At 49.0% G+C, this 25,642-nt stretch overlaps 8 protein-coding genes across 8 annotated transcripts; 4 read left to right on the top strand and 4 right to left on the bottom strand.

Annotated features, from left to right (window-relative positions):
* Positions 1–3,680: 3,680 nt before the first annotated feature.
* Positions 3,681–4,153, bottom strand: LACBIDRAFT_312113 (uncharacterized protein; the record flags this gene model as incomplete). The annotated part of the gene is made up of 2 exons (XM_001876784.1): positions 3,681–3,828; positions 3,882–4,153. The coding sequence occupies 2 exons, from the start codon at positions 4,151–4,153 to the stop codon at positions 3,681–3,683; spliced, it is 420 nt and encodes a 139-aa protein (XP_001876819.1).
* A 535-nt stretch (positions 4,154–4,688) lies between these two features.
* LACBIDRAFT_245790 (uncharacterized protein) lies at positions 4,689–5,132 on the top strand (the record flags this gene model as incomplete). The annotated part of the gene is made up of 2 exons (XM_001877226.1): positions 4,689–4,857; positions 4,996–5,132. 2 exons carry the CDS (start codon positions 4,689–4,691, stop codon positions 5,130–5,132), a joined length of 306 nt encoding a protein of 101 aa, XP_001877261.1.
* Positions 5,133–5,888: 756 nt separating this feature from the next.
* On the bottom strand, positions 5,889–7,558 carry LACBIDRAFT_312111 (uncharacterized protein; the record flags this gene model as incomplete). The annotated part of the gene is made up of 9 exons (XM_001876783.1): positions 5,889–6,201; positions 6,262–6,758; positions 6,819–6,948; positions 7,007–7,011; positions 7,059–7,149; positions 7,201–7,285; positions 7,342–7,384; positions 7,442–7,467; positions 7,522–7,558. The coding sequence occupies 9 exons, from the start codon at positions 7,556–7,558 to the stop codon at positions 5,889–5,891; spliced, it is 1,227 nt and encodes a 408-aa protein (XP_001876818.1).
* A 2,208-nt stretch (positions 7,559–9,766) lies between these two features.
* On the bottom strand, positions 9,767–13,407 carry LACBIDRAFT_312109 (uncharacterized protein; the record flags this gene model as incomplete). Its single annotated transcript, XM_001876782.1, has 11 exons — positions 9,767–10,543; positions 10,598–10,852; positions 10,906–10,992; positions 11,050–11,105; positions 11,155–11,236; positions 11,294–11,660; positions 11,717–11,808; positions 11,865–12,238; positions 12,286–13,036; positions 13,088–13,208; positions 13,262–13,407. The coding sequence occupies 11 exons, from the start codon at positions 13,405–13,407 to the stop codon at positions 9,767–9,769; spliced, it is 3,108 nt and encodes a 1,035-aa protein (XP_001876817.1).
* Positions 13,408–13,615: 208 nt separating this feature from the next.
* Positions 13,616–16,001, top strand: LACBIDRAFT_312108 (uncharacterized protein; the record flags this gene model as incomplete). The annotated part of the gene is made up of 13 exons (XM_001877225.1): positions 13,616–13,969; positions 14,021–14,111; positions 14,167–14,209; positions 14,259–14,373; positions 14,427–14,505; positions 14,570–14,778; positions 14,842–15,054; positions 15,109–15,150; positions 15,205–15,306; positions 15,383–15,463; positions 15,520–15,634; positions 15,690–15,776; positions 15,835–16,001. 13 exons carry the CDS (start codon positions 13,616–13,618, stop codon positions 15,999–16,001), a joined length of 1,698 nt encoding a protein of 565 aa, XP_001877260.1.
* A 483-nt stretch (positions 16,002–16,484) lies between these two features.
* Positions 16,485–17,555, top strand: LACBIDRAFT_312106 (glycoside hydrolase family 61 protein). Its single transcript, XM_001877224.1, has 3 exons — positions 16,485–16,649; positions 16,699–16,826; positions 16,871–17,555. Exons 2-3 carry the CDS (start codon positions 16,802–16,804, stop codon positions 17,128–17,130), a joined length of 285 nt encoding a protein of 94 aa, XP_001877259.1. The 5' UTR covers positions 16,485–16,649; positions 16,699–16,801; the 3' UTR covers positions 17,131–17,555.
* Positions 17,556–17,895: 340 nt separating this feature from the next.
* Positions 17,896–19,414, top strand: SRT16201 (class I sirtuins SIR2 family protein; the record flags this gene model as incomplete). The annotated part of the gene is made up of 6 exons (XM_001877223.1): positions 17,896–18,021; positions 18,082–18,091; positions 18,165–18,241; positions 18,330–18,408; positions 18,466–18,782; positions 18,836–19,414. The coding sequence occupies 6 exons, from the start codon at positions 17,896–17,898 to the stop codon at positions 19,412–19,414; spliced, it is 1,188 nt and encodes a 395-aa protein (XP_001877258.1).
* A 341-nt stretch (positions 19,415–19,755) lies between these two features.
* LACBIDRAFT_323883 (uncharacterized protein) lies at positions 19,756–24,329 on the bottom strand (the record flags this gene model as incomplete). Its single annotated transcript, XM_001876781.1, has 8 exons — positions 19,756–19,765; positions 19,869–19,928; positions 20,295–20,924; positions 20,983–21,297; positions 21,355–23,760; positions 23,816–23,886; positions 23,950–24,229; positions 24,304–24,329. The coding sequence occupies 8 exons, from the start codon at positions 24,327–24,329 to the stop codon at positions 19,756–19,758; spliced, it is 3,798 nt and encodes a 1,265-aa protein (XP_001876816.1).
* Positions 24,330–25,642: the final 1,313 nt, after the last annotated feature.

Here is a 25,642-nt window from a genome sequence, read left to right as displayed (position 1 = left end):
GTGCCACAGGCCGCAAGATTTTGCTATCTTGAGACTGTTACGACAAAACAGTTTTGGCACAGGAAAAATTTGCCCATTACAAGTGTTACATTTCGGTGATTTTGGAGGCTGTGTGACACATTACTGCTGAATTGAATGAAATAGTACAGTAGGCCCCAAAATATGAAGGGGTTAAGCCAAATTTTTGTTCAGTAACCACAGGGTTGATTTGGGTTTGTCACACCAGACTATCAGAGCTTTGTCATCACTGGTTGCTGCTTGCCATTTCCAATAATGAGCTTGACTAGATCTTTCATTTGTGGCTGTAATTTGGTGCACTCTTCAATTACTCATAGCTAGCACTCAGATATAATGTTTCCTCAACTTTGTTCAATGGTAAATACTTTATAGTTGAGGTAAACAGCCCTGCTAGTTTGGGCCTCACAATGTTAAACAATGCTGAAGATGTTTTGGCAACATGTCATGCAACATGATGAGAGACCAGAGAATTCCAGAATATGTGACAAGCCTCACCAACTCGAGGGCATTCGTGAATTGGAAATTCTGGCACCATAATTCCAGTGATCATTTACAGCAGCAGTTTCTGCCTTCATCACATGTTCTTGCTTAGTGCTTAGTTCACTATGTTTTTACTCCTAATATATGTAAGTAGATATACACAACTGCCTTTTTGTAATACTCCTTCTTGAGTGGATTGTTTGGACAATTTATAACCATACAACAGTCATTAAGCGATAATTTTGCAATTAATTTTGCAATATGTACCAACAATCATCAATAACATTAGTGCACACTCCCAGAGAAGCTTCAGGAAATTTCATAATAGGCAGAGGCAGAATGGTGGGCAGAATTGCTGTGTTACTTTGAGGGATGATGGATCAGTTGTGGTTGGAGGATGTTGTGTTTGAGGTGGCTTGCATGTGTTTGAGGTGGATTGCAAGGCATGTGAATGTCACAACACCATCTAAGGTGAGGTGTCAAAGTGCCAGGTGCACCTTGAGCTTGTTGAGGATGTTGGTGGCAGGTAACATTGGCAGTGATATGTTGTGGATGCACAGTGCACAGTGCCACAATACAGGGGTTTCAACATGTTGCTTTAGCAGGTCATGTTTTCTCATCACGGAAACTGCTGCCATCATGCATGCCATGACCAACTCAGTCACATTGAGTTGTACCTTGCAAGCCAAACTGACCCTCATCAAATGGTTCAAACCTGGTTTTGGGTAGGGATAACTCGGTTACTGAATAGCAGCCCCCCTCCTCCATGAATAGCATAATCAGAAACACATGTTTGAGTCTTCCTACTTGTTTATGTACCTCATCTTAGTTTGCTTGACAAATTGTTTGGATTATCAGAATGTCAAAGATGGGATCACAAAAGGGATGGAGGGTTGAGCACTGAGCTGGGTGACGGGGTAGTGAGAGGGGAGTATTCAAATATTCATGTTCTGTCACTCTGGTGTGCCACTTTTTGCCCTCAATCAGCACATAAGGTACACCACCATTTGTTCAAAATGCTGATGGCATCTGGCATGAATCTCCGCTTGACAGATTACTGATGGAGGTCGCCCCGGCATGGAGGGCAGGTGTGTCGGAGCTTGGGGCGTAAATGTTAGAGCCAGCGGCTCGACACCTGACCCACAGGTTTTCAACTCTGCTCAGGAACACCTGTACCGCCAATTTTCTTCGGGCGACGAAATGATGTACTTGAGATACAAATTATTCATAGTAAGATAATAAAATGATACATTGAGCACTTCCAAGTTCTTACAGGTAGAAAAGACACGGAATCCTGAGCTCAACATGAAAAGGCCCGTGCGAGAAACTCTCCAAAATTTCCCCAAGTCGTTTAAACTCCGCCCTATGTTTGGTTATTTCCAAACTTCAACCAGAACCAAACTCACCTTCCTCTCCACCACAACCGTCTCTCGCCCAGTTGCTTGCTTGCTCCCCTCATTATTTCTTGTTTTCATCTGTGTTCCACTACCAAGTGGTCTGCGCCCCATGTAATCCTCCTCATGTTGTTCCATTGGTTGTCCTTGTTACCCACCCGTGCGTCTGTGCGCGGTCACCACCTGTCACTGTTCTGGGCTTTTGTTCCTGCCCATTGCCCCTTTGTAGTTCCTCCCCGACAAGTGGCCACTTGCTAATACTGACTCTCCCGGACAGGTTCACTTTCGCATGCGCCACGTAGCGGCAGCCGCAGTAGACGCGCGCCTATCACCATCATCAAACCCAAGCTTGGCTCTCCAGACAACGTCTCAACGTGGTATCCGCCCTCCGCTACCCTCCTCTCATTCAACAAGCCAGAGGCTCCGCTTTGACGCGCCTTGTTTGTGGTTGCGCATTCGGCGGACAGCGCAAAGGGTGGTCGGGTGGGGGAATGTTTTTTGAACGGAAGAGCAGACACAGGTAGTAATTGGAACTGCCTCATTTCTCACATCCTTCCATACACCCTATACCTTTGTACTATGCAGCCTGTTTATAATCCTTGCTTATGAAAATGTGGTGAACGTCATCCTCCTCCTTGCCCCTTGTATTTTATGGACTAAATAAGAACATGAACACCTACATAGTACAAATATGGCCAGGGAGAAATATTGAAAATATAGTGAATTTACGTAGGCTGGGCTGCCAGCTGGTCCCCAGCTGCCCCAGACAGGTAATGCCAAGATCGACCTGGGCACACCCTGCTATTAGTCGGATTTCGATCATGGTGTGGACTCGGATCATTATTGCCTGACAGGTGGGAAAACATGCCACACAGGGTTTGACTCTCAGGTTTTTCTCACATGCCTGTCATTTGGCGGTGTAGGGACATACATCTGTCTCTAATGTCACATGATGTTACAGTCACACTCCTTTTATATTCACAGGCAGTTTGAAGGTGGAAGATACGGGACTGTAGTTGCTTTAAGAGCAGAAACTCAAAATCAGCTCCCAAGAGATTATTAGAATTATTACTAGAAACCTATTTACAGATTTATAGAAGCTAAGATTATGATCTCATGGAATGGTATGCAAAATACAATACTTATCTACAATTAGTGTTTGAAAGTCCGGTTCGGTCCAGTTTTTTGATGCCCAGGGGCGTTAACCGTAACCGTAACCGGTCTGCCTTTTCCCCAGAAGTCAAAAGACCAGACCAGACCGCAAAAAACCGCAGTCTGCAGTCTTTTTGCGGTCTATAGACCAGTTTCAGTCTGCATCGGTTTTAACCGGTTTATGACCGGTCTTTAGGCTAATATTTTAAAATTATGAATCGGTAAATTTATTAACATCTCTATTAGCTTCAAAACGAGCTTAAGAACGTCAAATTCCGTTAGGAATTGGTGCTTCTATAAAATAAGTCTGGTACATCTATTATTCCCAAAAGTAATTTACATTTTAATTCATATCTCTCTCGTTTTTTTACCAAATCGTATGTTCTTGGGTGCGTTTTAAAGGGTATTTAAGGGGCTACAAAAGACCGGTCCAAACCGGTCAAGACCGGTTCACGTTAACCGGTTTTTTTACGGTCTTTACATCTCAAAAATAAAAGACCGTAACCACAGGTCTGGTCTTTTGCGGTCTTGGTCTGGTCTGGTTACGGTCTTTTTCCAGTCATGAGACCGGACTTCCAAACACTATCTACAATAAGTATTAAGTAGCCACAAAATATGAACAAGAAGAAGCAAAGATTAATGCAGCTTGGCCTTTTCCATGTCTTCCATAAGACTCTCTGGAAGGACATGGTGTCCACAATATTTTCTAGATGCCCAAGCAGCTTCACTGCCATTAAGGCCTTTCTGGTACACATCCATAAACCACCTGGAGTGATTTGCAAACCTTTTGGTATATGTAGTTTAATGTAAACAGCATTATAAATAAATTTAGCTTACCTGCACATTGATTCAAGTGGCACCACATTTAACGCGGCAATGGCTTCTTGCAATGACTCAGGATTGAGGCAATAGAGCCGTTTTGTGTACCCCCAACACTGCTTGATGAAATTGAGCTCGCAGTGAAATTTGGGTAAAGAAATAACCTGAAAGCCTTGATTCTTGCAGTAAGTTTCCAGTGTTGTCTCAACATGTGTGAAATCCGGTTGGTTGTACAAAATGTGATGGCAGCAGCAGTCAATTGCTGGAGGGGTGCACTTGAACCAGTGCATGGGTGTCCATCTGGAAAATAAAGGGGTTGGGGTGTACCATCCTCAAATTGAATCTTGATCTTTTCTGGTGATCCATTTGGAAGGTACACTGGCTTTCCCTCTGCATTGTCATATTTCCGGTGCATCCAGGGAGAATTTGTGGATTTCGACGTGATGCGCCACTAAATTTACATGCTGAAATGTATTTTTGATACCATTTGGGCGCGACACAATTTCACACTTTTTTTTTCTTTTCGCGTTGATTCACAACTCATTTTGGCACAAACTCCTGGTTTCCAATTTTTATCAAATATTGTTGTAAGAATATTTTAAATGCATTTCTGTAGAACTACTGCTCAGAAAGGAAATGTCACGCTTTTGCACGTGATGTTAGAGACGGATGGATGTCCCTACCTTATGAGTCACGGAACTAAAAAATAAATACTTACCTGTCATGACGCATCGACACCAACATCGGATCACCTACCATGTCATTTAGAAAACTAAGACACCCTCATCTCAACTTGTCGACATCCAACATCTACGCGTCACCGCTATGACGGCCATTGTCGTCCTCGACCCACTCCCCACACCGCGACCAGACCACAAACGTTACACAAACCCCCCACCCACCAAACTCGGGGTATTCTTCTGGCGCTGGCGGGTATGGTTCGAAGCGACGTTCGCACTCACCGTCATGGAGCCTTGGGAGCAATCCGTAGCTCGTCAGTATGGTTCCCCCTCCTTCGTTTCTCTGGCTGACACTCACCTTTGATTTTTCTTGACGCCTTATCGCTTTACGTTGGTTCCCGGGCTTTCTTTCATCATGCCCGATCGACCCCGGCTTGACTTGACATTGACAGTGGCGATATACCTCGTTGTGTTCGTTCTCATCCTCATGTACCTCGTGCTCTACCTCCCGCAACACATGGTGGTGATGCAGAGGCGGGCAGTTTATTATTTATGGGGCGAGGAGGGGGATGAGAAGGTTTGGTGGTGATTACCAGGTGAACGGGATGGAGGAAATGAGAATTCAATTTATTTTCGAGTGAGGGTTTTTGAAATTATGTTTGTGGAGTGAGTGTATTGACGCGCACTTGACTACTATACGCGCCAGACAAAGTGCTCATTTCAATGAGTTACCAAGAGGCCGGGTTCCGTTCGAATACCTTTGGGGGCAGCTTACCCTATTGCTAGTACGCCTGGACTGGCAGAGTGAACATCAAGACGAATTATTAGGCAGACAGGCCAGCTGCGTGCTGTGTAAATAAAATTGTTTGGACATAGTACATACGTGTGCCAGAGTTCAAATTGAGGACCGGAAATATCATCCCGAATGAGCTGACTCTTGTAAATATTTGGAAGTCGGGAGTCAAGGCCGCCTTCCGCTAAATTGCAATGTTCAAAGCGGCCAAATCAAACACCAAGAAATGCATAATATTTCATACAAAGCCGTGGACAACATTGCGGAAGAACCATATCAAACTAGGTATAAATCGTACACGTACATAACACGAAAGCAACGACGACAAGGGAGGGTATCTACTGGTACTACTATAACTACAAGGCATGTTACACAACAGAGAAAAAGCAATTAGACACAGCAATCAGCGCAACAGACGAGCAAGCAGGTAAGTGAATGAAAGTGAATGAAAGAAGGTGAAGTGGTAAGCACAGGCAACCCAAGAGAAAAAAACCCGCCATAGCAAAAAAAAAAACCTAACGCATTGCGAAAGAGCGAGCGAGTCCTTGACACTCAGATAGAACTCGACCCCCTCCTCAAAATGACCATCAACCCATCACTATGCGCCGAAAATATCGCGTCCACCGCAAACTGTTCCTGGTCCTCCTCAGCCGGGTCTACCGCATTTTGATTCTGCGAAAGTAAAGACGTAGGATGATTCTGTGGTCGACGGCCAAGTGGTGTATGCGCGGTACGTCCTTCACGGTGCCGCGATGATAGCGAGGACGAAGAGGAAGAAGTTGAAGACGTTGAAGGCCGTGATCCCCTCGAGGTCGTCGATCCTTGTCGTTCGCGACGGGAGGGCGCGGGTTCCGGTAACCTCGATCTAGTTCGGTTGAAAGAATAATAAGCAACAGTGAAAGGAAAGGAAAAGGAAAACACTAACATCGAATCTCTCCCCTCCGTAAGCAACGTAAACCTCCCAAACCCAAACCCACCATCACTAGGCTGACCACGTTCATTAACCCCCCATCCCTTCACACAGCTCACCCAGCTTCTAACAATCTCGTCATCCCTCCTCGCAACAAAATCGAAGAAACTCCGGCCAATAGCGGAAGTGGTGGATAGGAAGAGGTCGTTGGAGCAGTAGAGGATCGTACAGTTCACCGTAAACCTATCAAGGATGAAAGCGGTGCGAAAGGATTTATTGGGGAGGTGCGCAAATGATATTACGCGAGGCGGAGGAGGGGGGGAGGGGCTGGGCGTGCGGCTGGAAGTCCGCGGAGAAGACGGGGCTTCGCCTGGGGAAGCGCGCCACGAGGATCTTGAGGTGCCGGAAGATGAGGAACTTGATGATGAGGGTGTTGGGCTAGACCCCGAGGTGGGAAGGGACCGAGAGGGGAGAGTCGGACTGGGTGGCATTGGGGATGGGTCGTGCCATCGCTTGAAGAAAAGAAGGGGGGGGGTGAAAACTATGGAAGGCGGATATAGGGTGACGCGTACCCTGAACTCAAAATTCATAGCGCTGGGCGTGATGACTTCTATCTCTTGTGCGGTTGAGGCGTTGTGGAGGGCTTTGGCACCTGGGCTAGCGAATGATACACTGCCTACTAAGACATTGTGCACGACGGTTCTACAAAGAAAAAAATTAGTGTTGTTTCTTTGGTAGCTAGCAGGGTACGTGTGCGAACCGTGACTGCGAGGGGGGTCAATAAAGATAAGACTGAAAAGGAAAAGACTGACGATGCCGCATAAGATGTAACCCTTGTATGGGTCTTTATGTCGGAGACGGAGGTACACGAGCACAGCAGCCTTGTCGAGCTGAATGGTATCACTACGCGATGTTGTCAGTAAAAAGGCGCACAATGGATGGAAGAGCACGGACTAGTGAAGTTTCTTGACCCTCGGGAACTCGTCTGGATGTACCAACTCGAGTGATGATCGACCAATGAGCTCTTTCGGTTCGAAACCTAGGCAATAGTACGGCATAAGTGACCTGTGAGAAGAAAGGGGAGAGATTGCGCACCGAGGAGTTCCGTCACCGAGCCAGTCATGTACAACCATCGTGCCTAAGTAGGGAACGTATTATCAATAAGGACTCGTATACGCAATTGCGATCCATGCACCTCTTGAGAAAAGTCGACGATACCGACTGTATTTTGAAAGGTTAGATAGAAAATACACGAGAAATACGGAATGGACTGACTGAAAGAGAGACACGGGGTTGCAGAGGATATTGGCATGGAGGGGAAGGGAGATTGAGAGAAGCTTCAGCATTCCAAAGGATATTTATTTAAATATCAATCGAGATCCAACACGATCTAATGCACACAGCCACTCTAAATACTGATCTCGATCTGCCTAATCTCATTTTGATCCAAGTTTGTCCCACAACATGTGGTCAACCGCACCCACTGTAGCAGCTGGAGATACCGTTATTATCTGGCTTGTAAGCCTTTCTTTTTTCTTCTTACAAGCTAACAACAAAACAAAAACAATAAAAAACAGACAAGAGACCAGATCCAACCACTTGTCGTCACACCTGGCAAAGACTTCAACTCAAAATTTGGGAATTACAGGCAAGCAGACTTTGTCGGTGTCCCATACGGGAGCAAAGTCTCTGCAAGAACTGGAAAAGGGTTCCTACACATCCTACGGCCAACGCCTGAGCTATGGACCATAGCCCTTCCTCACAGGACACAAATCCTCTACATCGCAGATATCGCATTCATCACGTCCTATCTCAACATCAAACGTGGTAGTCGCGTTATCGAAGCAGGTCTGTGTCTTTTTCTACGGGTTCTATTTTTTTCTCCTCACTCACCCTCCCTCCTCCCTAGGTACGTCTTTGTTCCATTCTGGGAGACACTTTTGACATATTCCATTCATTCCCTTACATAGGCACCGGATCGGGCTCCTTCTCGCATTCTATCGCACGTACCATTGGATCGGCGGGTCATTTGTACTCCTACGAATTCCACGAGGCCAGGGCGAGTAAAGCCAGGTAAGCCCCTCTTTCCTTTGGTGTGGCCGATGCATCGCGCTCGAGGGAATCGTGATCTGCTCCAACGCCTACATTCTCCCCAATGACCGAGGATCGTAATCTATCCCCCCAGCGTCGTATCGTGATCTACCCCCTCCCCCTAACGTCGTATCATGATCTGACCCAACCTCGATCTGTTGCGAATCTCTGCAGCCACTTCCCTAATCACTCGTAACTCACCTACTCACCAGGGACGAGTTTACCCGCCATGGAATGAACGACTTTGTCACCCTAACTCACCGGAACGTATGTAAAGACGGGTTCACAGTCGTCGATGAGGTGGACGCCGGTACGCTCTCCATCGTATTCCCCCTCCACACCTCTAATACCGGGCACAGTATTCCTAGACCTCCCAGCCCCCTGGGAAGCAGTCGAACATGCGAAAAAAGCACTCCGAGTACGTTCTGTCCCCTTCCTCGTCCATTGGCTAATACGAATGAACACAGAAAGACCGCACGACGCGGATATGCTGCTTCTCTCCATGCATGGAACAAGTCCTACGCACCGTAAGCGCATTGAACGAATCTGGGTTCACCGGTTTGTCTCCCTCTCCCTCTTCCTTGTTCCTCCCCCTCCTAACCAACCATTTTCAACAGAAATAACAATGTACGAAACCCTGCTCCGTCCACACGAAGTATACAATTACCCCCCTCTCCAAGACATAACTTCCATCGGAGAAAAACTCAAAACAGCCGAAGCGAGGAGGGAAGAGCTGCGCTTGAAGCAGATTGCGTCGAATAGGGCTTCTGCTTTAGCCGCTGCCGCTAATTCAACTCTCTACTCTACATCTCCATCTTCATCAGGACCCACGACGAGTAGGGGGACAGCTGCACAAAAAAGAAAACGAGAAGAAGAAGAGGTAAACGGAGCTGAAGAAGAGGCGGTGGATAAGATGGTGGTTGTAGTTGATGAACAGGATCTACAGCCGCAGGAGGAGGGGGTGGGAGAGGTGGAGCCGAAGCGCGTGAGGTTGGACGATGAAGAGGATGTGGTGCTTGATGACGCTGTGCCGACATCCATTGCAAGGCCGAAACCGACGAGTACGAATGTGAGCGTGCGGATGGGCGTGTCGAAGGCGTCGCCGGAAGTGAGGGGACATACGTCCTACCTCACGTTTGCGTGCTTGATACCTTTTTCGCCGGCTGTAAAGGACGATGAGGGTATTAAAGAGGCCGGCACGTCGAGAGAGGCGAAAGAGGAACTGGGGACTGGAGTGTCAACGGAGATAGAGACTACGGAGGCAGATATGAAAGTCTAAGACTGATATATGATCTAAATACCGTACGTTTTCTTTTCCTCTCTAAATCGATTACTCAAAGTCGTCCTGTACAAGAGGTATTATATAGTACAATAATGTATCGTCATCCAAAACAAAAATAAAAAGGGATATCTATAGTATCTCAGCCATCTACAAGTCATCTCCATCTACAGCACGTCTATACGTTTCCTCATTCTCCCTCTCCTCCTCGATCTGCGCACGAGTTTTCGACACTCTTGGTCGGAGTGTCCTGGTTGGGGCAGGTATGGCAGGTTTACTACTACCGGCAGTAGCAGTCGAGCGAGAGCGTTTACTTGGTTTCTCTTTTTCCTCCTCTTCTACAGCATCGGATTCATCCGCATCAGAGTCCTCCCGCGTCCGAGCCCGTTTTCTAGGCGTAGATCTTGCTTTGGGTTTTGGTTTTGGTTTCGGCTTCACGTTACTAGTGGCGCCACCATTCCTGGTGATCACTCTCGCGACTGTGGTAGTGCTTGCAGGCATAGTGATCTTGGCAACCTTCTTGTTCGCTGGTGGCGGCGGTGGTGGCAAGGGTCTATACTCTCCATCCCCTCCATCAAGATTCTTCCTCCGAGTCCACGTCTCGGCATCTTGATCGCGAATAACAGCCTGCAGCTTCCTCGCAGCATCTTCAGCCAACTCCTGCATCGTCTTCGGAATCCTACTCTCTTCTTCTTGCATACCAACGTCATTCGGAGTTTCTAGTGCATCGGACTCTTCTACATCCATCATCTCCAGGTCGTACGTCGTATAATCTGGAGTACTCTCCGCTTCTAGAAGTTCCAGATCTTTTCTGTCAACAGCACCTGGGGGTGGGGGTGTAGAAGGTAATCTGACGTGCGTGTATTTTGGTAGATGGAACGCCTGCACGACATCGTCTGCACCCACCAAGAATCCGCTGCCGTGCGCCTGTAGATTATAGTTGGTTAATATTATTCGAGGGTAGGTGGATAACAAACGAACATCAGTTGACGCCCCTGCTTCCTCCCCCAGTTGCAGGTCATCATCGCCATCAGCAGCAGCAGACGCACCAGCACGTTGTTGCGTGTTCGCACTCGTGCTGCTGGCTTGAGTCTCCTCTGGCTTCGATGCATACTGTTCCTGCAACCGCTGCCGTATCCGCAGACCCTGCACAAGGCGCGTCCATTGCTTGAGTACCCTTTCCTCACGCTTTATTCGGGCCTTCTCTTCCGCCGCTCGTTCCGCTTCCCAGTATGCCTGATGTGTTGCCGTAAATTCGAATCTAGAGAAGTAGATGAATCCGGACGGACCTGTAGTAAGGCAGCCTCGTTTTCAGAGGCGATGACTACACCCTCGATTATAGGAAACGCTCGGCGTTTTTTGAACTCGAAACCTGTCTGTTTTTACGCGAGAGATCAAGACCAGAAGATCCGTTTGTGTGGAGTTGTACGCACGACAGCCTCTGCAAAGTCGAACCCTAATTTTCGGGCGATTTTGGCAACGCGTTTAACTGGGTCGTTGTTAACTTAGGGGATGTGTAGGGTAGACTTGAATCTTACATGGAACGTGCACGCCTCCCTCCGGCAGCATTGAAGGAACGTAAAGGTCAATATTGCCAAAATTGTTCTTCGGAATTTTGCCCTGTTAATTTTGGGAGTCATGTCTATCATCAACCTGTACGAAAAATAGACCACTTACATCGACGATAGGATCGGGGACATAAGGCTCCGTTTGGAATCGCGCATATAAGCCCTGCATTACCTCACCACCCGTCCCATGACCATTTTGATTCCCCTCCCCACCAGCTTCCCTTAACTCTTCTTTGAGCACTTCAAGCTCTCTCATCTTGTTAACAGTCCCCGCTCTCACTTTCGCAAGCTTCAAAGCCTGCACGCCTTCCCTCACCATCCTTCCCTCACTGCGCATCCAGACCTCCGCCGTCTTCAACGTGACAACGGAGGTGCGGGGGTAGACAGGCTCTCCACGGAACTTGCCTAGCTCTGGCGTGCCAGGTGGGGGTGGATGGATCGTCTCGTTGTGTTTTAGATGCCGTGTGAGGACGTATCTGTGATGCGAGTCAGTCAGCGGGAAGTTTATGCAATTGACCAAAGGGTGACGTACAATGGATGATCTTTGAACCCAGATATGGTAGAGGGCATGCCCTCCAGCATCTGTGCGGCTTCCAGCTCTTCGTCCTCCAAGTCATCTCTGTGCTGTACGCCCCCAAGTCGAGATTAGAACCTGACAAGAGAGTTAGATGAATGCGTACCAGTCGATATGGCCTCTTAACAATATCCACAACCCGACGCCACCATACGTGTCTCGCTTTACTGCCACCACCACTAGCGCTTCCCCCTTGCACCTTCGCCACCTTGGAGCCGTATTCCCGGGCATATCTCCTTGTTACGTCCCGAGCGTACCCATCTTCCTCAAACGCCATCACATAGACCATGCGATTTTCCTGTTTCGTCTTCACCTTCCTAGTCGAATCACCCGTCGTCGCCTGGGCCGCTGGACTGGGATCGAAGACTTTTCTCCTGTTGATGATGCCCCGGATAGGGTCGACGGGTAGCCATCGAGCGTCTGGGCGCGAGAAAACCTCTGTCCAAAAAACGGGGGGTGAAGTGGTTGGATCAGGAGACGCTGTGCTGCGCATTAGTACAGAGTTGACTTCTGTGATTGAGACTGACGAAGACGGCTTGAGCTGGCACTTCCCAAGACTTGGCCTTTGCTTTTAGTCTTGCGGAGGTTGATGACGGGTCTGGCCTTTTCCTTGCCCTTGACCTTCTCGCTTTTCTCGACGACAGGAGCTCCGTCCAGTCTCTGTCCAGTTCCGGCAAATTCCTTGGCCTTACCCTTCCCTTTGGTATCGATGCCTGACGTGGAGGCAGCGTCGTCTTCCATTTCTTCGTCAACATCGCCTTCTCCCGTCTTGCCTTTCCCTTTACCCTTCGATTTTCGCTGATACGTCGGCTTGGGCTTACCAACGCCTGCCTGCCACGGGACGCTCTGCAAGCTGACCACAAGCCTGGCTGGAATCCCCATGCCTCGGCAAAGTGCAGTAAATAACTGGGCACTTGTGTCCCTTGATCCGCTCTGCATGAGAGCGTGCTTCATAAGACTCTTGGGGCTCCTTATTTGCTCCCCGTCGTCGCCAACTATATCCTGGAGAGACTCATAGTTGATGGTTGCGTCTGGGTCATTCTCGTCTTTGACGTGAAGACCACGTATTTCTAGTTGTTTCTGGATCTCTTCGAATGGTCGGCTCCGGATATGTCCTCCCTGCTCGACGGCGAAGAACGAGGTGGACCACCACTCTACTAGGTTCCGCAGGGCTGCCTCAAACGTGCGTCCTCGCTGGTTTTGATCTGGGATTCGGGACTTGTGAATTATGGCAAATGCATTTTGCAAATGGAGGGGTGTGAGCGACATTATACGAGCCTAGAAATGATAACTATTCAGCACATTTTAAACTGTTGAGACGGATCTTACATGCAAAAGAGGGTCGTTTATCCATTTGTTCCGAATTCGAGCGTTGGTGAGCAAAGCGACGGTATGGATCTTATGACAGTCTATGCGAATGAGCCTTTCTGCGTGGGATGTACCCTTATTTCTGCAAATAAATCAGACATTCTTCGATTCTTCATCGTTTTGGAAAGAACAGACTTGACCGCGTCGGGTTTTAGACGCGTTTGCAGGGTGATTTCAAAGCCTTGATGTTCTTGCGGTTGATGCGCTGGCATTTCCACTTCTTCCCAGTCAAACTCATCTTCACTGTCTTCATTTGCAAATGAATCTTGTTCTTCAGACATCAAGTTCAGGAGAAAGAGCGAGTCAGTAAATTGAAATGCTGACACGGCTGTCACATCACACTGTCACGTGTTACGCGTTATTTTGGTGTCAGTGCTCTCTGTCACTGTCAGCTGCAAGTCAGCTGTTGTGGAGGATCCAGAACCATGCAACCTGTCCGGGTCATATATAAACCTTTACGTTAATTTCTCAACAACTTGTCTGCAAACCATGATCTTGCTGTCCTTTCTGACGCCTTTGGTTCTGCTATTGAAAGTCGCAGCGACCTCTAAATCAGACCTCATCCGCATTCTCGGTCCTCAAGGCGTGAACTTGCACAAGTTGGAGGCTCGAGCTGCCAGGCAAAAGTTTGCAAAGGACCCAGGGTTACTTGTCCAAGAAGCAGGCGGTAGTTCACCAACATCATTCGAGTTCCGGCCGCTCTGGTTCAAGCAGCCATTGGATCACTTCTCGACGAGCAACAAACATACCTTCCATCAGCGGTACTGGGTCAACACAAGGCACTATAAGCCCAGCAAAAATGCGCCAGTTATTGTTCTGGATGGAGGCGAGACAAGTGGAGAGGTATGCTGTTATGGGTTTTTCAGTGTACTGCACCTCAACACCTGACGACAGGATCGCCTTCCGTTCTTGGACACTGGGATCGTAGAAATTCTTGCAAGGGCGACAGGCGGCGTTGGTGTGGTGCTAGAGCACAGGTATTATGGTACCCATCATTCTCTCCATAACATTCCTTCCAAGCATAACCGCTGTCATTACAGGGAAATCTATCCCCGTCTCTAACTTCAGCACTGATTCCCTCCGGTGAGGCGTCTTCGGTATATCGGACATTCCGTTTTTGACGGCGGTTAAGGTGGCTCAACAACGCACAGTCCGCTGCGGACAGCGCAAACTTTATGAGGAATTTTAAAATCGACGGGATCGACGAGGACCTAAGGGCACCTCATACCCCTTGGATATACTACGGAGTGAGTACCCATCTCCTCCCACACTTATATGTCAAGTTGACACCTTCCAAAAGGGATCATACGCAGGCGCTCGTGCCGCCCACATGAGGGTTCTATACCCGGACCTTGTCTATGGCGCCATCTCATCAAGCGGTCCGTCGTTTTCTCCGTCCTTACCGCCGCTCAAAATTCATCCACTTTCCTCCCTCCCTTCTAGGCGTCACACATGCAACTCTCCAAAACTGGCAATACATGGAAGTCATCCGAACCGCTGCTGACGCGAAATGCTCTTCCAACCTCGTCAACTCCATTGAAAGAATCGACGCCATCCTTGCGCACAGTCCCGACTTCATTAAGCGCCAGTTGAAGGGTCTCTTCGGGCTGCAGAATCTCCAGAACGATGATGACTTTGCATCTATGATTGAGGTGCGATGACACCATCCACCAACGTTCGTGAAAACTAATAATGGTCGCCCTTTTTTTCAAAAGAGTCCCCTCGCAGCCTGGCAAGCCAAGTGCTGGGACCCACTCGTTGGGAGTAACCGCTTCGATGAGTTCTGTGATGCCCTCAGCAAGCCTTTCGGCAGATTCAACTTGGAAGTAAACGAGCTGCCCTTTGGACATGAGGATCGAATGGTCACGCTTCAAGGTGGATTTGCTGTTGATTTTTCTATAATCAGGTATGGCCGTTGGATCAAGGAGGTCAGTCGAGGATCTTCTCATTCTTTGTGACGCGCTTTTCATTGCCCACCACAGCACTACGTATCAAAGTGTCCAGAGGAATTTGGGGTCGAAGACGTAAGCAAAAAGAGTCCAGCAAAGAAGTGCTCCCTAACTCAAGTCAAACCCTAGTGTTTCGGAACGTACGACGACGAAAAGTATCAAGCAACAGATCTCGGTGAGGACTGGCGACTTTGGTTATTCCAAGTCTGCACGGAGTGGGGATACTTCACTGTACGTAAAACTTTTACCCTGTTCCCTTCGCTGTTCTTCTTCACCGTCTTCTCCGAACCCTGATCTGTCGCTGTAGACTGCACCACCCGACCAGAAACAACCCCGCATTGTGTCCAACCTTCTTTCCCTCGCGTATGAGACCAAGATCTGTAAACAGGTAGGCAGTCCTGCTACTTCACCATTCACCTGTCACCTTCAAACCACCTTTTCAAGGCCTTCCTGCCTGGGGAGCACTTCAGGATTCCCAAGTTGCCAAACGTAACCGTTGTCAACGAACTCGGGGACTTTGACATTGCAGCTGATAGATTAGCTATCATTGACGGGGAAGGTTCGTCCCATGGTTCCCCCTTCAGACGTCTCGCTAATAGCGTCTCTTTGCCTAGTTGACCCATGGAGACCCGTCACACCCCACGGCGACGACGCTGAAGACCGGAAAGATACCATCCTCCGGCCGTTTAAACTCATCCCCCGTTCGTTTTTTCTTCCACAGTCTCTTCCTGTTCCAGTTGCTCAAGTCGAGTATTATAGGAGGCGTACATCACTACGATGAATACGGCCTACGCAACCTTCTCGAGGAGCCGCCTGAGATCCGTAAGATTCACGGAGAGATGATCACGTTTGTCACGGAGTGGTTGAAGGATTGGGAGGAGTACAAGAAGATCAATAATACCGATACCAAGGTGGAGGAATCATGAAAGGGAGTGGCTGAAGCAAAACAAAACAAAAAAGGGATCTAGGCTCTGAGGTTCTTGATTCTTAATTCTCGATCTTTCGAGACATCTATTCCGCCGCTTGTTATGTCGTGATTGACTTGCTGGGAATTGTAACATAATGTACTCCAATGAAAACCTTGGCTTTTGAATATTACAGAGGCGACTCAGCTGCGCGTGATGGCAGAAATTCAAAAACCTCTTGTTTTGACCTCCTGAGGTCGGCGTTCTTGAATAAACAAAAGTCTAAACCCTGCAAAAAGGTCAGTGACCAACATATTTCGTTTTCGAAACTCTGGATTGCGCAGAACGCAAGTAGTATGTATTCCTGGCTTCAGAAAAAAGCAGAAGGTTCCGAATTTCGAGAGTCCGAACCGCCGCCGATCCGCCTGTGGTTCGCACGGCACCTGCCGCTACCAAACACGGTCATGAGCCTCTTCACCTTTGCGCCATTCCGTGGCATTCGTGCGTCGAGTCTCGACACTCAGTGTTACAAGTTTCCACTGCAAAGCCTAACATGGGTGCCAGCAATCCAGCGCTCAACTGTGGGATGCTCAACCCACGACCCTCATCGCCAACACGAACCCCGGTGACCAGCTTGGCTTCGATTGGAAAGGTGCTGATGGCAGCGACGTACGCTCCTTTGCATTCTTTTCAATGAAAATCACTGACCATCTCCTAGTGGCCTCATAATATTGGCCCAATGCTTACATATTTAGCATCTTGCAGGTTGACGACCTGTGACGAGTTTGACGCACAAACCGCCAAATAGTTCAAGATCGACCATGTACGTGGTGCTCCTGGCTCTAAGTTTCTCCCGAATTGCGCTAACGACCCCCGCTTATTTACAACAGTGTCCGACTCCCTCACAAGCGTACTAGTCACATCCAACCTTGCGCCACGAAACTACTTTGTCCGCCACGAAATCATGGCTCTCCATCTCGCCACATCACTTGGCGGTGCGGCGTTCTATCCCACCTGTTCGCGGCTCACGGTTGGCGCATTGGGCACTGGGGTCCCTGAGCCTTCGGGGTTGTTCAGTTTGCCAGGCGCGTACAGCGACAACGACTCTGGTATCTTTTATTCCCAGATGTTCGATGCCAGTGCACCATAGTACACCTTCCCCCGTCCTCCTGTCGCTGCATTCGTGAACGGTGGCACTTTCACTCCTGGTAACGCAACCACGACCGCATTTTCAACGGCAACGGCAAGGCGGTGCCGCTGGGACGTCGACAACCTCCAAGGGGAAGACGTGCACGCTCAAGAAGGGCAAGTCTGCCTCTTCGTCGGTTATTCCATCGGCCTCCGCAGCGGCAGCCAGCAGCACCACCACTGACATGTACCACCAACACTTCAGCAGGGTCACGCGCAGACGGCTGCAGTATCTAAAACACCTCTGATTACGACCCCACGACATGCACGCCCGCGATAATGACTGCTGTTTAGATCCTGCCTTGTTGTATACCTACCCAGTCATTCATATTATAGGTTGTATAGTACATTGCTATCATTATGCAATAAAAATTCGGTCGCTCGTTCTTGATGTTGACATGGACGCGAAGTTCACTCTTTAAGTACGGTTACCGAGGTTCAAAGGAAGCATCATTTACTGACTCAAGTTTTGTGGGATCCTGGCAGCTACCTTGCCAATAGTTGCGATAGACCCGCAAGTACTTAGATTATATTCTGCGAACTAAATCAATACCAAAAGATGTGCACGTGACGATGCTGGCTGAGGCGGACAGGCGGATCGGCGGATCGGCGGCAGTTCGGACTCTCGAAATACGGAACGTCCTCGAAAAAAGGTGTAAAAAGTTCACACGAAGTTCCCGGGACCGGCGCCTAATCTCTTGCTTCTCCACACCACTAACTAATTACTATGGATCGGCTGACTGGGCGCACAACACGGCACGGTGCCAAAAAACCCAAGGTTTTGAAAGGGAAAGACATACCCTCCCTAGCGAAGTACATCAAATCAGATGGATGCAAGAATATTGTCTTGATGGTTTGTCCACTCTCGTTAACATTATCGGCTGTGTGTTGGCTCACATGGATACTTTTGCAGTTAGGCGCTGGTAAGCAGGCCTTTAGTCAAGGGCCGGAGGCGCAGAACTGCTTCTGAAATACTTCCTACTTTTTTCACGCAAGGCGTAAGCACTTCTGCAGGGATTCCCGACTTCCGATCTCCGGGAACAGGCCAGTCGAGGTCTTCGCATTACCTGTTTGTCTGATCTCATCCAATTAATGCAGGGCTCTATGTAAGTTTCCTATGTATGTCATCATGCGACAGACTTTGAGAACATCCTATTGAAGTCTAACCTCGCTCGACTCAATCTGCCTCACCCAGAAGCAGTCTTTGAGATCAGTTTCTTCCGCCGTAATCCTGTCCCTTGTGCGTCCCAAATTCTATCAGATGAATTGAAATTAACAACTTTGTTTCCTCGCAAAGTTTACACTCTTGCACATGAACTCTACCCAGGAAAATTCCGTCCGACGATTGCACACTCCTTCATTCGTCTCCTTGCAGAACACTCCCTTTTATACCAGTGTTTTACCCAGAATATCGATACCCTCGAACGAAGGGCTGGCGTCCCGGACGGGAAGATCATTGAAGCACACGGCAGTTTCGCGACCCAGCGCTGTATCGACTGCGAGGAGCCATTCGATGACGAGGTGATGAAGCAACATATCAAAGATAAGAAAATCGCAACTTGTGAGGAGTGTGGTGGGCTAGTCAAACCAGATATAGTCTTCTTCGGAGAATCAGTTTGTGGTTTCTTCGTCCTACCTCTCACTCAGCGTTCTGATCTAAAACTTAGCTTCCGATTAATTTCATCCGTGCCATCCCTCTCTTGCAGGAGGCGGATTTGCTGATTGTCATGGGGACATCTTTGACTGTTCAGCCTTTCGCTTCGCTGGTCGAGAGGGTTGACAACTCGTGTCCTCGCGTGCTAATCAATCTCGACCGCGTTGGTAGTATCGGAAGCAGATCTGACGATGTCGTACTACTAGGAAAATGTGACGACATCGTTCGGGACCTCTGCAAAGAACTTGGTTGGGAAGACGAACTACTCAAATTGTGGCACGAGACTGAGGACACTGTTGAAAAGGAGGAGGGCGTTGATGGAAAATCTGAGTTGGGGACCTTAGTCAGGGCGGACGAAGAAGTCGAGAATCTCACAGCTGCAATCGAGAAAAGCTTGGCTTTGAACGAGACGGCTGTAGAGCCTCGTTCGAAACAGAAGGACTCTGCATTGCTCTCAGATTCCTCGATAGCTGACCCTCGTGATGACGGGAAATTGAAGATACCAGCGCCTTTGACACCGCCACCTAAAGATATCCAGGAAACCACACCTGAAACTTCTCCGAAGTTGGAAGGGCGACCTCAAGAGAAGTAGCTTAAATATAAGCTGGTGACTATGGAAGTTTCAGATTATGGATGTGCAGTCTTTTCGCAAGGCTTCAAATACCTGTACTTGTATTCGATCTCTTCTTGTGTTAGCACCAATAGGGCTCAGATTCTTGTACATTATTATTAAACGGTCGATATCGAGCCTGTTACAACAGTAAGAACAATAAATTATCCGTGGATCCGCTGAACATCATGCATGGCGTCTCAAAATAGGTCTGTTTGCCTCACATACTACCCCATTTTCCGGCACTATCCTTGCAGCGGAAGGAGTCCCCACAGAGGCACGTCTGAAACCACTCGACGTTTTAGTTGATATTGCCCCTAGCATCAAAGCATACTGCGAGAAACGGTCATTCGATATCATCATCACCCTGCCAGCCAAAGCCGACAGACGGCAACTAATCAAGGTCATCCCGGGACTGGGCAGCGGTCCGACACACCCTTCAAGAGTGGGTTTCGCAAGGAGCGATTCGAGAAGGGTGTCCGGTTTGGGCAAAAGTCTGGAGCAAGCACAAGAGGAGAGAAAGACAAAATGTAGAGCGGGAAATTGCAAGGATAAACAAAGATAGAGAAGTGACCGGACGGAGAGGATCTTGAAGCCCAAGAGATGAGACAAGATGAATATCATTTACAGTCGTTCTTGACAGCGTGGCGCTACATTTTGGCGATGAAAAAAGAAAAAAAGAAAGAATGCGTTAGGAGCAGAAAAAAAAAGGAGACGGGCGACGCAAGCGAGAGATGACGACATCGAAATAGAAGAAATGCGAAGAAATACGATGGTGATTATGAAAAGAGACTACACCTGGACTGTCCCAAAAATAGTTCGGAGAACAAATGAAGAAAGTATCACCGATGCCCACTTTCACTGATGAAGGTTTGGATCATTAACGCCGGGGGCGGGATAGGCGTTCATGATGCTAGCGAACGTTGATGGGATCTGCGAAGTCGGCGACGTCACTGCTGTGCCATCTTGTGATATGTATTGCAGAGGCCCGCCTTGAGCAGCTTGTGGGGATGCTTGAAGTAGTGCAACCTGCTGCTGCGCACGGGCATTTGGCGCACGCGAACTCTGACGTGTCTTCCTTGTCGATGCGATTGGTGCACTCAAACTTCCCGAAGAGTTCCTCGTCGTCCTTCCCGACCCGGATCCAGACGCAACAGTCGCGGACGGAGAGGGCTGGTACTCTTGGAAGTTGATATCTGCAGAAGAAGGCAACATTGGAAGCATGCCGAGCTGTGAAGTTCCCTCTTGCATACCAGGGTCTATCGCTTGTTGTTTGGCTTGCTGGACGGCTTGCTGCTGCTTGCGCTGAGCCTCAGCCTGAGCAACAATATGCTGAGGGTAGTGTGCCAGCCCCTTGGGAGTGTTGGGATTGGTGGTTACGTCCCTCTTCAATTTCTCCTGCTCGGAAGGGTAGTAGGCACCGATGGGCAATGACGCATCATACTCTTCGGGGAGGGCAGGAATGACGGCTGCATGTCGTCCTCCAAGTGGCCTTGACGAGGGAGTAAGCTTTATAAAAACAGATAGGGATAAAGCTCAGTTTGACGTACCCTCCTTCTACGAAAGTCTGCCACACATAATCTCTGAGTCGATTAGCGTTAGGTAGCTCCTGTATAAGGTGCTTGATCGTGTTTTGCCCAAGACCAAAAAAGTCAGGACCTGAGACCGAGTTTGAATGTTGGCGGTTGCGAATGGCATTTGCCTGTTTGACGATGTTGGACCACGCCCCCGTTGCCGTCCCAGCAATGACAGGCCTGTCTGGGACGTCTGAAGGGACGATCTGAAACTTGGGCCCATCACCACCGTCAAGGATTGTACAGTGATAGACTACCTCGATGCCGGGATCGACAGTGGACAGGTATCGTCTAACAGGGCAACAAAGGCGTTAGCATCAGAGGGCAGAACCAGACAATGAAACTGACCTCGTCACTTCATAACCAACGGGAAAGATGTATCGCTCTGTATGGAAGTGTTCTCGCATACATACAATCCCAAGGTTGATAACAGTCATAATACCAACATTCAAAGGTAGCATCGGCTGGCCCTTCTTATCGCGAGGAACCATGGGAATGCTGAAGCTTTTGGACGTGACAGTGTGGGCCTTTAGTCGTTTGGGCTTAGCATGTCGCTGAACATCAGTGGTTGGACGTTGTTGCGGCTGTCCCTGCTGTGGGGGAGGTTGAAGGGGGGGAGGCATATAACCAGGCCCATACATTCCTGGAGCAGGTCCCAAAGGAGAAGCGAGGAAGAAATATGGATTCGCATAAGGATTGCCGTAGGTCGGTGTATTGGGAGTACCAGGCGTTGTTGGGCTAGGGTAATACATGGAGTACGGGTTCATGCCCATCATGGGAGGAACGCCAGTGGGCGACCCATGCATCTTCGACATCATTGCCGTGCTCAAACTCAAATAAGGATTCGCACTAAGATTTGAGCTGGGGGTAGAAGGGGTGGTGCTGGTGCTGCTAGAAGATTGAGCCACACTGCCTTGGTCCTTGGTGCTAATAGAAGTCCCCACAGTAGCAGAGCTCGATGATCCAGCATATAGGCTGGGGTCGAGGTTAGGATCGATATTTGGGTCGAGAGGGGGAGATACACTGTTGTTCGCAGATTGTTTGGCAGCATTCTGAGCAGCGATAGCAGCCTCCGCAACTTTCACGATGTCCAAAGTTAGCGTAGGGTGTGCCTCCACAGAAAACTTGTTCATTGTCTCTCGAACAACTTCCTTTGAAGTCTGTTCAATAGTCTCCTTCGAAGCCGCTTGGACGATGCCATTGTGTAACTGCTCGTTAACTTCCGCAAGACCCTCCACGGCACTCGCCTGAGGATTATCTTCGGCAGTCCGCAGGGACGTAGATCCTGGAGCAGGGGCGAGCGAAGGGGGTGAAATAGAAGCTTCTACTTCTGCGGGAGACGTTGGTTCCGTTGCAGCCGCGCCCGTCGTCGCATCTACAGTTGGAGACGGAGACGGCGCGTCGGTAGAAGCTGTGGATGCGGAGGGAGGCGGAGGGTCAGCCGGTGAGGGGGATCGCTGAGGAGACTCGTGAACAAGAGATGGAGCAGAACCAGAAGTTGCAGATGCAGCTGCATCAGGGACCTCCTCAACTCCTGATACGATTTCCGGCTGAGCCTCATCTTCCATCTGGGAGTCCATATATTGGTCTTCTTGTACGGCAGGGGGAGGGGAAGACGGCAATGCCCGCACAGAACTGGACGAAATTTCCACATGCGCCGGGGAGGTGAGCTCGTCATGCGATTGTAAGGTTGGCTCACGTTGGCTTTCAGCCTTGGCCGCGGCGGCCTTTTCGCTTCGAGTAGCCCGACTAGCATTGCGTGAACTTACCCTTCGAGCAGCCTGAGAGGTGGGACGAGGCGACGACCCTTGATCTTCGACAACTTCACGGTAAGAGTCTCTGTTGTTCCGTCGAGATCTTGTTCCCCTCCTAGGTGGCACAGGGTTCGTTCCCAGCTCGAGTGAATTCGGTTCATTTTGGATATCGCGGGGAAGTTCTTCACGATCACCAGCTTCATAGGCGTGATCCTGCGCAGAATTCGGCGTATTCTGGAGTGCAGGACCATCACTCAGGTGTGAATTAGCTGGAGAACGAGGGTGATACTCCGGTGACTGAGAACGTGGTATGTGATGGAGTGGCGGCTGGGGCTGATGTTGGGACTGCTGGAATGGAGAAGGTGGTTGTAGAGGAGGGTTGGCGTATGAATGAGGATGAGAATGCGATGGCGACTGTTGACCTTGACCTCGTGACGATGAAGAGGAAGCTATGGCATTGTGGGTCACTGGCAAGACCACACGGTCCGAATGAGGAGAAGGCGACGAGACTTGCGAGTTCACGCGAAGCCTTGTGCTGGTGCCGGACGATACGGGAGACGAGCTATGACGCGGGGAAACCGATGGACCACTTTGATGAGCAAAAGGAGTGTAGTTCATCACGGATTGTGAAGTAGAGCTTCCGCTTGATTCCTTTCCTTTATGATTGTTAGCTTCTGGACGAGAAGCGTGACTCCTACGAATACCTTTCCTATATTCTCGGGCTTCCTCCTCAAGACGTTCCCTCCATTCCTCCTCTTCTTTGCGACGAGCTTCAGGCCCAACATGTCGCGTAGAAAGAATTGGGTACACATCGTCATCTGCATCATCCTCAGCGATAGCTTGGCGAAGGTTTTCAACAAACGAGGTCCGAGCTCGTGCATTCAGCAAGTTACGCGGAAGGGCACTAGAGCTTGGCTGAGGCGCAGGAATTTGCGATGAACTTGGGGAGCCGTTGGCGTGGTGAGGCGACTCCAGCTCCATGATTCGCTCAAGGAGGTAGCTAGATAGCATAGTCAATACGCGGCAAAGCCATACATGCAGAAACCTAGACGCACTCTCGTTCTTCTCGCATTCTGACATTGCGCTCCCCGGAGCGTTGTAGCTCATTGTTCGTTTCCTTATGTTTCTGCGTCAATACGGTGTCAGGCCTCTTTCTCATCAAGAGAAAGAGAACGATATTTACACTAACCTCCTCAAGCTCGAAAAATCTTCTTTTGAGCTTTTTATACTTCTCGGTGAGGTTTTGATCATCTTTTGATTTTTGTTGTGGTAGCGGCGCAGGGAGCCCTGAAGATAAAGGGGTTGGAACAGGTGGAGGGCCCATTACGACGTCTCTGTCGGAGGGAGGGCCCATGGTGCCAGGCGTCGAGCGACGACGGTTCATGGGTGGGGAAGAGCAAAAATGATGGAGGCCGTACGGGAAAGAGATGTTCTGACGGCGCAATTGGCGAATGTCCAAAAACCCAAGACTGGGCAATCACGCACAATTCCAAACACAGCCAAACAGAGTGCAACCACGATGCCATGCGTTGCAAACACACACATACAACGGCTCGAAATGCGCAGCATTGCGCACTCTTCTCCAATTCTTTCTCCGGTCAGCTCGACAGTCGTCGGCGGTTTTTTTCAAAGTATGCTAACTGACTTCACACACACAAAAAAGAGAAAAACGGTCTCCTGGCTCAAAGCACCCAACGAACACCTCAGATCTACACATTTACCGATTGGGAAGTGGCGTCGAACGAGGCAACGACCCTTCAGACCCCGAAACCTTGCTTATTCACCTATCCTCAGCCTCATTTGTGAGAGTACCCCTCCTGGCTGTCTTCGCTACGATGAGCCATCATCGATTCATCCATACCATCTTCAGGCCGTACATGAAACATTCGTTTCTAGGCTGCGAGAAACTTGTGTTCGTAAGCCAAATTTCAAAAAATCTGTATGAGTTTTAGTACCCGGTGCACTGATTTAGCGAAGTCCACCCTAACCTGAAGAACACCATCCAAATAGCGCATGACCCTCAGGGATTAAACACGCCCCAGATTGGGTGCCACCTCGCCTCTCCGACGCTGCAAAATCTCTTACACATGACTCAAATCAGGGCTCTCAAAGACCGAATCTTCAATCGATTGTCAGCTGGAAAAGAACGGTCAAGCGATTGGATATAAAGTGTTGACTCTTGTTGTCAATCGGCGTCATGAACACAAAAATACAACAAGCCGTTGATCGGAATGCTGCCGACTCTCGAATGTTCGCCCTCGTATTTGACTTGGCAACCTCCGCAAGCTGTATTGGGACAATTCGAGGCTCACGAGCGACAAAGAAACGCTACACCCAACATATAAAACATGAAGAACTTGATAACTTTACAACTTAGTCCGTTGGGTCATGATCAAACAATCATTATCCGAATACTTAACATGATAAAGAGGAACACATGCTCGGCCGACCACGGTGGACCTCGGTGAACTAAGTAGGAAAAAAGCACGTGCGGCTGAATCGCAGAAGCAGACCTTGGTAGTTACTAGTTGGTAGAAAACTGATTGTTCCAGATGAAATCAAGTGATAAACTTCCTTCCTTCCGGATCTAAAATTAAACTCACTCCCAACTCTGGATATGTAACAATTTTTCTCCCTAATATGCATTACGTAGCGGTTTTACAAAGCGCCTACTCTGAGCAAATCCATAGTGCCCAACTGTGCAAACAACGTCCTTGTATTGGCCCGATCAATAAACAACCTTGTTCAAGTTATCTCACATGAACACAGTGCACACTGGCTGTTGTGAGCCAACCACAAGCCCCATCGCGTGTCATGGAAATCACCGTTTCTTGTGATATGAAATTACGAGGTGCTGTCAAGCTCCCATGACCTCCGATTGT

The sequence above is a fragment of the Laccaria bicolor genome, genomic scaffold, assembly GCF_000143565.1.
Source record: "Laccaria bicolor S238N-H82 LACBIscaffold_4 genomic scaffold, whole genome shotgun sequence".
NCBI lineage: Eukaryota > Fungi > Basidiomycota > Agaricomycetes > Agaricales > Hydnangiaceae > Laccaria > Laccaria bicolor.
This window is presented reverse-complemented; position numbering and strand designations above follow the sequence as displayed.

What these genes read in the sequence shown, in the direction of transcription:
- LACBIDRAFT_312106 (XM_001877224.1), top strand. Translation starts at nt 16,802, where the DNA reads ATGTACGTGGTGCTCCTGGCTCTAA. An exon ending in CGTGGTGCTCCTGGCTCTAA is followed by an intron (nt 16,827 to 16,870) that starts GTTTCTCCCGAA and finishes TATTTACAACAG; the next exon opens with TGTCCGACTCCCTCACAAGC.